General features: G+C 41.8%; 1 protein-coding gene across 12 annotated transcripts in view; it reads right to left on the reverse strand.

The window, feature by feature from the left end:
- The window catches only part of Pde1c (phosphodiesterase 1C), a 599125-nt gene that overhangs the window by 283118 nt on the left and 303957 nt on the right, over positions 1–12050 (reverse strand). Inside the window, exons 1-2 of one of the 12 annotated variants that reach the window (XM_063240449.1) lie at positions 6469–6781; positions 5869–5984 (exon numbers count right to left, since the gene is read on the reverse strand). The exons of 10 other annotated variants lie outside the window; for them this stretch is intronic. In XM_063240449.1, coding sequence (XP_063096519.1) covers positions 5869–5969 — 101 coding nt within the window. In that variant the 5' untranslated portion in view covers positions 5970–5984; positions 6469–6781. Of the gene's footprint in view, positions 1–5868; positions 6344–6468; positions 6782–12050 lie in introns of those variants that run through there. One more of the 12 variants, XM_063240438.1, reaches the window with a different exon arrangement.

The following is a 12050-nucleotide window of genomic DNA, read 5'->3' on the forward strand; positions in this document are numbered from 1 at the left end:
CGTCTACAGTCAGATTTATCATTCTGCTCTATCCAACCTGCATAACTAAGCCAAATATCTTTAAGCCAAAATTAACTTAGAAGACAACAACTCTGACAAATCTGTCTCTGTTCCAAATCTAATTCTCAATTCTCATTCCCAGTGTATACTGGCAACTCTTGTATCTTCTCTGACTAATCTCCAGCCCTCAATCTCTACCTCTAATCTACCTTCTGCATTTCTAGAATCATCATTCTAAAATTCAAATCTCATTTTGTCATTCTCCATCCCAGTATCTCTCAACTTTCTTAATAAATGAAAAGATAAAAGTCAAACTCACTAAAATACAAAAACAAAACAGCAATTTCTCTTGAACACATGATAGAGAAATGCCTAAAATATAACACTTTCTGTTGCTGGAAACATGTATTTTAAATACGACCTCCTTAAACTAGGAGAAAGTTTAATTTTAAGTAAGATAAAAGATAAATTTTAAAATTCCACATGTCACCCCTTCTAGAAAGGAAGGATGAGCTTCCTTTCTAGAGCCATCTCTCTTTGATGTGCCACAGTTCCTCAGCCCACTGCATCTTTGCAACTCTTCCCTCCATTCAGAAACATCCATCTGCCCCTCATTACTGCATGAGCTATAAGAACAGGACAACAGCAGCCTTCCTAGTAATGGAAAGAACAAGGTTTTTGAGGATTGATTTGTATGGGCAGATAACTTATTACATAGACCAGAAGTTGTTGAGGTCGACAACTTCTAAGATAATCTAGAAAGTTTCTCTCCAACAGCCCATGAACACCATGTTGAATGACAGCAAAAAGATCCAACTACACCTCATCTCTCATTAAGTATCAATGAGAGATGAACAGAGAAGCTTATTAAGACTCAAAGAATAACTCAAAGAATAAATACAAGCAGCTTTTCTAGTAGTCTAGGAAAATAGTTTAGCTCATTTACTTTGGGCTGATGTGATAGCTCGTTCTCTCCTCACATCTTTGTAGAAAGTTTCTTTACATCTTTGTAGAGAGGCTGATATCAAGGAAAGAAAATATTCTTTGTATCTTAAAGGACTCCACTAATACTTTCCCGAGTCCCTCAGACAGAGGAATCCCTCTCCATGCCTCTGAATTTATATTCATTATTTCTGGGAGTTAATACCAGTCTTTCCCCGCTAGACTATGAACTACTAAAGGTCAAGTAAATAACCTGTCTACTTTTGTATACGCAGGGCCTAGCAAAGCTGCTGGAGCACAACAGACACTCAAGAAATGTTAATTAAATAAGCTCAAGTGGCCTGAACTTTAATTACATTATTTACAAGTTTAGATGAGTACAGAAAGAATGCAGAATAAGAAGGCTTAAATAAAAAAGTACAAAACCGAAGATCTAGGTGTCTTTACCTACAGCTCTGTCCCTGTCTTTGCTGCACAGTTTGAAAGTCACCCAAATTCTCTGTACATCTGAGGCAACAGTTAAGACTCAGATAAAATAAACTCAAAGCAGTCTAAGCAAAAGCAGAGCCTGGCTGGTTCATGCAGTTGGGATAGCCAGCAGAATCAGAGATATATCTATAGGACTTGGCCCACTGGTAGCCAATCCAGGGATCCCCACTCTATTTCTCTCCTCTACTGCTCTGTGAGACTTGGTTTCCTGCATCACAGGAAAGTCTTTCTTTGTGAAGACAATGCAAAATGGATCCAAAAGTCAGAAAGAAAGCATAAAAGGGAATGTGTCAGTTTCCCACAGTCAACAGAAATTTAGTGAAGGTCTTTAATGTTCCTTTTTGGAGTCTGCACCCATCTAGAGACCAGGCATGACTGTGAGGAAGGAAAAATTCTAAGATTGGCCAGTCCCAAAACATGGGACCACTTCTGTGATGGGGCTTATGGGATCAAGTGAAAAACAAATGGGAGACAAAATGATGCTAGATAGGCAAAAAATAAAGAAGTTCTAAACTAATAGCCATATTCTGGCTTTTATACTCACAATATTACTTTTAGGAATACAAATATATTTTATCATCTTCATACAGCATTGTGTAAACATAAAATTTATTATACTGACAACTACATAGTTGGGCAAAATGAATAGGTGAAAGTTTAGATTATTACAACAAGGAAAACAAATGCCAAAGAATAATTAAAACCTGTCTTCTTGCTCTTAATTAAAGAAAAAAGACTGCATCATAGGAATACCTTTTCACCATGATGTGACAGGCTGGCAACAGAATGAATATTTCTGGTCAAGACCCAAGGCACAAAGCATGACTCACTTGCTCAAAGTTGAGCTGCCACGAATCTCTCCCTCTCCCAAAGATCATTCACAGTCAACAAAGTGATTAGGAGAGACTTACAAAGTCTTCCTACTGCTTGGAGGAAGGAATTATGATGACAATCAATGGGGCACAACTGAAGTTTACAGAAAAGTGAAAACAAGGCTTCTTTCACTTCTTTCAGAATAAGAAGGTAACATCCTTCTGGTAGATTCACTGAAGAAAGTTCAGGCGTGCAGTAGTTGCTCCTTTCTAGCTCAGAAAGATGTGAATATATGCACAAGGCTGTCGAGCTGCAGAAGGAGGCTGAGGAACAACACGCCACTGGAATCACAATGGATCTCTGCATTAATGTACAGCATCCCACTCAATCCATTTTGCATTGTCTTCGCAAAGTTAAACACTCCTAAGTTCCATATTCCAACCATTACCTTTACTCTGATAATACCACAATGTTGGATAAGAATTTTCCCCAATTCGTTCCTCAAGAAACACAAAGTAATCCCTCTAGAGTTCTAATAAATATTGATGATGTCCTATAAATCGAGTGGTATTGTAGGCACTGAATATAAACCATTAAGCTAAGCAGGCAAAAAAAAAAAGGACAAAGACAAAAATAAAAACTCCTTCAAAAAGAATATATGATAGTTGGCAGAGGCAGTCAATAAACATTGTAAACAAACAGACTGTACAGTCTTCAAATGGGGAGAAGTGCCAGAGAGAATGAGAAGGGCTATCAGTGTGTTTGGAATGGATTGAAGATCAGCCCCCATAATTTCTGCACTGTAGATTCCTTGCAGATGATAACCACAGAAATCCTCATCCCTGCAGAAAAGGAGAGATATGAAGGGGAGGTAATCTCAGTAAACACAGGATTGGGATTCACTCTTGGGCAGTGGCTTTGCCACGTCTTACCTAGTTCCTATCCCACATTAGATGATGACACTAATAAGAACCTACTCCCAACTAGGTCAGGGAGTTATGTTAGTAGCCCATAAACTGACTCAAATACATATGTCTCTTCATTTTACATATTAAAAAGTTAGAGTAGGGTCTTTCTGCTTCCTGTGTCACCTACTGATTGAGCACCTGCTATGTGCCAAACCCTGTTATAGGCACTGAAGGCACAATGGGAACAAAATACACAGAATATCTGCTCTTGTGGAACTTACATCAACCTTATGGAGGAGACGAAAAATCCAACAGTAAATTAAAGAGGGGAGATACTGACAAAAAGGAGAAAAGATACCATTAAGTAATCCAGATGTGAGATGATTATCACATCCTGACCTCACATGACCACAGACCAGGTGAACTGAATCCCTGACCATCTGTGGTCACTTAGAAGGCTTTCCACAAAGTACCATGGTAATACATTGATATGAAAGTCCAAGTATGGCTATTGGCTCTTTCTAAAATGTTGAAAGAACAGCTTCCTTTTTCTTACTTACAATCTGTCATATGGACAAATATATACCCTCCCTTCCATCTCCTAAGGGTTTCTATTTTGTAGACTGCTAAAGTGTTATTCCAAATTGTATAAATCAGCATGTGCTTTGGTTTTCAGAGACATTAGCAACTTATTCTAGCACTGTGACTTTGATTTTAAAAAGTGATAGTAAGAACAGTAGTAGCATTCATCATAGCAGTAAAAATGTATGACAATAACAAATAATGACACACCTTTTTCTGATGACAAAGTGAAACTACAATTTCATAGAACTGCTATCAGGCAGGATGTTTCAGCAAGAAAGATAGGGAGAAGGAATCAAAAACACACAACTGAGGAAGAATCAGCCCACACTTTTAATGTTCAAAGGGACCAGGTTGGGGGTAGATAGTGAAGATTAGACAACAAAACTGTGTACATCACCCTGCAACACCTTTGGGAGAGAAGCCTAACAGGAAACCAAGAAAGCTACAAAACCGTCTAGGTGCTAAATGCTTTTCCACACAAGTTTCCACCTCAGCTTTGCTGATCTGGCCAAAAGTGTCTCTAGCCTGAGTAGCTTCATGAAATAGGCTTGAACTGTAAAGCAGCTCAGAGAAGCAGTTTCGCATCTGTGGCTATGAGTCTTTTTGAGTCTCTCTAAGTCAGGAAAGCAAGGAAACCAGTTTGACAATACTTCCTTTAGTGCACTCCTAGGACCCAGACTTTGTGAACATAGGAAACTTTCTGTGAGCAGCACAATATAATTAGATGTAATATTCACGACACTGAACATGATCTTACTGTAAACACTGCTGCGTCTCAGGCAACTAAACTGTCAGAAAAGCCTGCCAGCCAGAGAGACAAGACTTCCACACAAGTTTACAGCCTCCTCTTGCGCCAGCCAGACAAGTCAACAATCCAATTGCTTGGCATAGTCTCTCATGAGATCAATGCCAGTTGAAGCTCACTTGAATTACTGATGGAATGGATTTTATAAATAGCACCTTTAAATAGGAACCCCTGAAAGAAACACATACTTCTTATTGCTTCCCCTTGGAAACAGAATATATTGTTAGAGTGTGGTCTTTCCTAAGGTTTAGAGCCTCACTCAGATCCGTGCCTTTTTAAATTTGTTTTGTTTGTGTGAGCATGTATAAGTTTTCAAAACAATAATGGCAGCAACAAACAAACAAACAAACCCAGAAAGGAGCTGGTTTTCCCGTCACTGCCCTTGGTAGAAACAGAATGTCTGAAAAACATATTTGGAGAAAAAGTATTGTTTTAAAACTACCCTAGGTCCCTGATGGCAAATACCTGGTGAAGTGAGTATGGAGGCCATGGGATGTGTCTCTCTGAGAGCTGTCTGGTCAACAAAGGTATAGCCTTCACTACAGTTTTGGTCTAAGGTGACCAGTGCTTTATTCTTTATGAATGTTTTCACACATACACACAAATGATAGACTTTCAGATCGGATCTACTGAAAGCCCCAACCTAAGTAAAACCCAATGAAGTAATTGAAATTTAGAGCTCTCTTTCCATCAGTCCTGACAAAATTCTGGCCACAATATAAAGAGCAAATAGCCTTTTTTGTTGTTCAAATATTGCTAGGAAATTTCAGTATTGCTTCTGATCCCCACAGTTTCCAAAATAGCCTTTTTTTTCTAGTAAGCATTTTTCTACCAGAAAAGTTCCTAAGAAAAATATCAGAAGCTGAACTGAGGTAGGGAAAAGGGAATTCAGTAGCCCGATACACTGAATTTGAGCTGTTGGTGAGTTCTTGGACCATTAACCAAGTGCTTTGCATATACATTGCTGAGAAAAACTCTTTCTTTGATTAAAAGTCTCGGACCAAGGTCTCTAAAGTTTTCTCTTGGCCAGAATGGGCTAGAAACACCTCCTTGCCTATTGTATTGTTACAAATGACTCCTCTGAGGACATCACCCCTTCCCCATAGAAAGCATGACAAAGAAACAGCAAAGCCTCCTAAGACATGAAGGTGAACGTGCACCCTGTATTGGAAGGTTGGTAACAGTGACTAAGTTAATTGTGGGACTTCTACGGTCTGGATATGAAGGAGCACACAGGAATGGGGTTAACAGAGTGACAGTGGCCATGTATTAGAATAAGGACGAGAGGGGGGAAAAGGGGTTAAAGGAGCAAACAGGTTTACTTACAGTCCTCGAAGCCGAAGCCAGATTTTCTCAATCTGCTCGGGTTGCAGGTACTTCAGAGAGTTGCTCTCGAATTCTTCAATCTCCTTGGTTGGGGACTCCATGGCTGCAGGCTCTCACTGGAGACCAAGCGGAGAGAGTTGGGGATGTCCCTCCTCCGCAGCCTTCTCCTCGGATCCAGCCCGCGATCCCAGCCCGGCGCGTCACGGTCTCAGCGAGTGTCCCTCTGCCTCCACCCGGGTACCCGGCCAGCCTAGAGTGGGCGGGATGCGGCTCCCCCGCCCAGGTGCGCCCGGGGAGGCGGCAGCGGAGAGCCGCTCGTGCCGGCTGCTGCCCAGGGAAGGGGTAGGCGCAGCGCTCCAGCTCCTGGACAAAGTGGCTGGAGTCCCCACACCAAGCCACGGAAACAATCAGCGCGGCAGCTGAAGGATTTGGAGGCGACAAGCAGAGCCGCGTGGGGCGGAGGGCAGGGGAGGGGAGAGCGCGAAGCGCAGAGGGGAGGGGAGGGGGGCCGAGGCGCGGGAGCCGCGGGGAGGCCTCCTCCGCGGCCCTTCTCCGCTCCCGCAGCGCCGTCGCACCCCTTCTCTGTTTTCTCTCACTTACCAGCAACTCTGCTGACAGGCGAGAAAACTGACAAGTGGGGAAAGTCGTCTGTCAGCGCGCTGGGCTGGCGCGTGGGCTGGCACCGGGCTCGGAGGGAGGGCGCGCCGGGCACCGCGCTCTGCAGGGCACGCGCTCGCTGACCGCCCCGCTGGGCGCCCCAGCCACAGAAAGAACCGCGCTCTGCTCTCCGAGGGCGCACACCCCGGCCAGGGAAGCCCGGCCCCAAGTCCCAGGGCGCCAGGCCCCAGCAGAGTTTCTGCCAGCTTTCCTCCATAAAGTTCCTTCTGTCTCTCTGTCCCTCTGGCCCCCCCCCCAGCCCAGCCATGTGTTTCTGTCTCTCTCTCTCTCTCTCACTCTGAATCTCAGTCTCTCTTGGCAAATATGCCCATAGAAGATGGACTTTCCACACATTAAGGCCACACACCTCTCAGGCGCTCCCTGTGGATGCTGCCTGAGGGGTGGCTCTTGATAGCTGGCAAACAATTTCAGCTCCAGGGGGCTACAACTCACTGCTGGTCGTTTAATTTTTCATAGGGGCTACGAAGTTTGCACTGGAACAATGGGACCAGGTGTGGAGTTAATAAATATCTTGAGAACAGGACATGAGGAAACCAGACAGGAAAGGGGAGCCCCCCTACCTGCTCAACATAATTACAATCCTGACATCATAGAACTGGTCACCACGCTCTCTTCTAGTTGAAGCTACCACAGCTTCCCAGGAGCCACTTCAAACCTGGGACCTAAGGTCAAGGTACAGTGTTTTTCCAAGGGACAGTATTTTCCTGGCATGTACTGTACTTTTTCTTCCCCAGCCCACTCCCAGAATTTTTCTCTATCTATCAAATAAGTGCTTACGTTTCAAAATAAGATACAAATGAGGACTAGGTATTCTTCATTGGTCAAATTCTCATCTATGTGTCCTTCACGAAGGAATAAAACGATGTTGTCTAAATTCTAAATGTTTGCCCACTTCACAGTCAGCATTCACTTTCCAATAACTGGAAGTGAGAGGGATAAAGATCATAAGGCTGGTCCTATACTGTAAGAAAGCATCTGGTGCTTGGCAGTTTGACCATAAAGGACTTTCCAATTAATCTACCATAGACTCTGAAGTTACTCCATTAAAGGCATCCTTACAGATTCTCCAGAAGCTTGAACATCTTCGCTGAGTCATGGTGTTATTACCATGCAAAGACAACCTTAAATGGCCATTACATTACATTACGTGGAGTTCATTTTTCTGAATCAAACCATTGTCACCCACCCCAAACAGTGACCTGGAGAAATGGGATGCTAAAAGAAGAAATCATTTTTGGCAACTTGTTTTGGGGATGGAAAACAGAAATATGATCCTAAAATGGGGTCCTCCATCACTGTGTGCTCTTGGGTAGTGAGCTATCAGAATATGGGAGTGCATCAACAATGATAGCAAGCATGGATCTGGAACTCTCTGGTCCAAGCAGCACCCTAAGGGTTCTTCACTCAGATAATACAACTCCACTGGGCGGATACTATCATCCCACTTTATAAGATGAAAACAGAAGCACCAGGACATAATGTAGTACAAACAGCTCTGAACTCGAAACAACCATTTGAAGGTATAATTCATTATCTCACCCTCTTCTAAAGTGTCCTCCTTACAACCTCCATTTTCCTTCTCTACAAAGTGGAAAGTTAGGCAAAAAGATCTCCTATGTCCATTCCACCATTATTATTCTTTGAGAAAAGGATGCGCTAAAAAGAAGTACGGATTTTACTGAATCCATACTTCATTATATCATGGCTTCTCCAAGCATTGGCCTGGGAGAAAAGTAGAAAGGAAATGATAAAGGACAACACTGCGCTTCTAGTCTCACACTACACTTAGGTCTGGTTTCTAGTGTTACTGGGATCTTCACTAAGTCAGTGGAAAGCAAATTTTGAAAGCAAAAGAAACGCCTTTCCACTGAAATGAAGCAAATACAGAAAAAAAAAAATTTTTAAGTTTCTAAAACAAGATTTTGTTTCATTTTACTTTAAAAATTAAACATTCATTAGAAACTTTATAAAAATGTAACTGCTTTATCTTAAAGCAATGATTTTTTAAGTGTCTAGATTTTCAAAGTGTTTGAGCAATAGAATTCTTTATTTCAAATAACGTAAGAGAGTCCAATGCATGTTTCAATTTCAAAACACGTAGAGCTGCTCTTATTGAAAAGAGAAGAGTGTACATGATTCTCAGGGAATTTAATTATCACATTTGTCTTCTTCCCTCTCTGAGTGTCCAATGATTCCACTTTATAGATGAGAAAAGTGAGGCTAAAGTATCACAAAATGATTTAGTATTCCTTGCCTCTAATCCAGATTTCTAAATCACATTAGAAAATGTTTTTCTTTTGTTAGTGAAATATTACTGTTTTCAGATGGACCACATTGTTCAATCACTCAGGTTTTGTTGTCTCCTTATTACCATTGCAAGCTTGATAGTTGCAGACACACTACAAGTCACAAATCTACTGACACTACTAAGAGACAAGCAAAAAACTGATGCAAATGGACCAGAAATAAAAGGTCAAAAAAAAAAAAAAAAAAGCACAAAGTTACTCTCAACTATGCATTGGAGGTTAATTTTCATTGTGACCTTGTAACTCAGCTTTTTGAGACATAATCTTTAGGAAATCTCACATGGTGAAACATCAACAAATATTTTTAGATATGCATATATGTACATATATATACAACTATTTAAATAGTTCCCCAAACATACATATAGTACCTTAGCCCTAGTACCAGCAAACCTCTCCATTATGACAATTAAGTATCTTAAAAGACTAGAAATTGAGTTGAAATAGAAACTAAGTGATTACCTTATAAAGAAACAGGAATCAAGTTTTGTCAGCATGAGAATGACCCTTTGGGTTCCCCTCATCTCTAGGATTTAATGATTTGACAATGATGACAACAATCACAATTATCATCCCAGTTTTTGAGAACCAATATACCAAGTACCACGTTGAGCATAGCACAGGCTGGATATTCATCCTCAACAAAAATCCTTCTACAGAGATCCATTATGCTCACTGTGCAGAAAAGTCTCCACCAAATCAAATGCCTTTTACAAAGATAGGCAACTAAGAAGTGGCAGAGCAGATCCCAATCCCAAACCAGAAGGCGAAGTTCAGGTTCTTTTCCTCTTATTATACCATCTACTTGCAGACATACGAAAGACTAGTAAAAGTAGGTATTAGAGAAGGTAAGGCTGCAGCAGGAGTGGAAATGAAGGATTCGTGCATACTGTGAGGAAATTAGGGGGCAACATAGTGAAGGGACATTTGAAGTGGGTCTTGAAGGTGAGTGAGCAAAAGTTGCTTTCATGGAAGATGGGCAGAGGCAGTGACTCCACAAAGTGGAAACAGCATGAAAAGAGGTACAGAAACATGGGCAGGGTTGTCTGGCATGAACAACTTTGTGGCTTAACTATAAACAAATGACTAGGGATACCAAGAGAAAATTCTAGAAGGGTCAGCCAGACCCTGTGTTCAGGAAGAAGCTTGGATTCTCTCCTGTCAATGTTAGGAAACCAAGGGTGCTTCTAAGCAGGAAGTGACACGATCACCTATAAGCATTCTTGGTGCCCTGACTCTGTCTTCACAGCGGTCCCAGGAATCTCCCATGGGAATGTAACATCCACAGGGCAAATGATAGTCAGGACTCTATAAAAGGACTTCAGCTACCAGATGCAAACAAGCTCCTCAGCCAACAAAGTAAGTCAGACAAAGAATACAGAAAATACAAAGCACTGTCTCCCATGAGCACGTATTTTCCAGGGAAAAGATTATGACTGCTTGTTGTGACCTCCATGAACTGAGCTTGTGCCCTTGATTCATTTTTCACGACTTGGCAGTGACGTCACCAAAAGAGTCTGTTAAGGAAATTCGGGAGACATATTCAGGACACCAGAAGTAACACCAGGCACAGCAGCTGCTCCTTCCCACCCATACCAGATGTCTGTCAACAGACTGCCAGTAAATGATGTTCTTACCCACTGGCTTCTCTGGTGACAACATGGACTTTCCCTCTGATGTCTTATCAGCTTGATCTTATGATTTGGGACACACTGTGTCCCAGGTAGCAATGTCACTAAAAAGGAAGAAATGAAAAGACAATGGACTAGGTTTCCCCAGTCTCACCCCCATCTCAGCAGCTAGCATCAAAACTACATGCCCAGAGACAGGCCAGAGCATCTGGGAAGAGAAGAAGTGAGGAAAAGAAACAGGAAAGTCCTAGATTGGGGGCAGCCTGATGTAGCTTTAATGGGACTCACATGCTTTCCCCCTCTGTCAAGCATCTTCTGTTACTCTCACAGAAGCTCATGTATTCCTTCCAATTAGACAGGACAAGTAGGCAGAGGACTGGCTCCATCACCTCACCTATAACAAGACTCTGCTCTTCCCTGGCCATGCCTGGTTTGAGTCTGTTTTATTCTGGATTTCTTTCCAGAGCTCATGTCTACTCACTTGAAAACCACACTCTGACCTAACATAGCCAAATCTTTCATGAGCCCAAAACAGCTACTGAAAAAAGCAGGATATGATCATGCTAGATATAGTCCCACAAGGCTAGATATGAGTACACAAAATATAACTTAGTCTAGGTAATGAAAGTCATTAGCTTCTACCTCTGAATCAAGTGAGTAGTCCAGGGGTAACAGGTGACTACAACAGATTCAATCCTGCTTCCTTATGGAGCATTTGATGTGGTCACTTGAAGAAAAAGATAGTTTCACTTTTCTTTGAGATAAGCTATGGGTTAAGGTCATCTTGGCCCTAGTATATTTTTCACCATATAGCAAACATATACCAGAAAAATCACACTGACACAGAGAAAACTTGAGAGAAGAAATACAGAAAGAAAATAAAATATGAAAAGATCTTTGAGCTCCTTGGTTCTGCTATGCATGAAGCCAGGACCACCCATGAACTTGAAGTTATATGAAGCAATAAGTTTTTCTTGCCTGTTTTTTTTTTCACTTTAACTACCTTGAGTTAAGCTTTTGTTACTGACAAAGAACCCTGACCCATGAAACTCCTCCCATAGTGGATTATTATAAAAAACTGAAATAAGATATAACCAGTGTTCTCTACATTGGAAGCTCTCATAAACTGCAGTGCCTTCACCATCTCACCCATGGGATGAGATGAAGGGGATGAAGTTGCACACGGTAGGAACCTTGAGGAGGGCGGAACATCTCAAAGGAAACCTAAGGAATATTTATCATTCTGACAACTGAATACATCAGTAATTTTATTTCTTGATAGTGGCATACCAAAGTATTGCCATTATTATATACATTACCCCACTGAAACAAATGTGAAGTGAGCGAACCGTTTATCATTATTATTACCCCAATTTAGCGATGAGGGGGCTCAGCTCCAGAAGACATCAAGCCTCTCTCATTCCGGCCCATTTCCCTGCAGCTGGCAGCAAGGCAGCAGGACAGTGCCGGCCTCCTGAATTCTGGCCCCTGTGGCTACTCTGTCTCTTGGAATCCACTGCCAGCCCAGCAGAACTAACTTGGATGTACTAATGGAATTGAAATTTTT

The sequence above is a fragment of the Cavia porcellus genome, unplaced genomic scaffold, assembly GCF_034190915.1.
Source record: "Cavia porcellus strain 051 isolate PalLab524CR breed Dunkin Hartley unplaced genomic scaffold, mCavPor4.1 scaffold_2, whole genome shotgun sequence".
In the NCBI taxonomy this organism is placed as follows: Eukaryota; Metazoa; Chordata; class Mammalia; order Rodentia; family Caviidae; genus Cavia; species Cavia porcellus.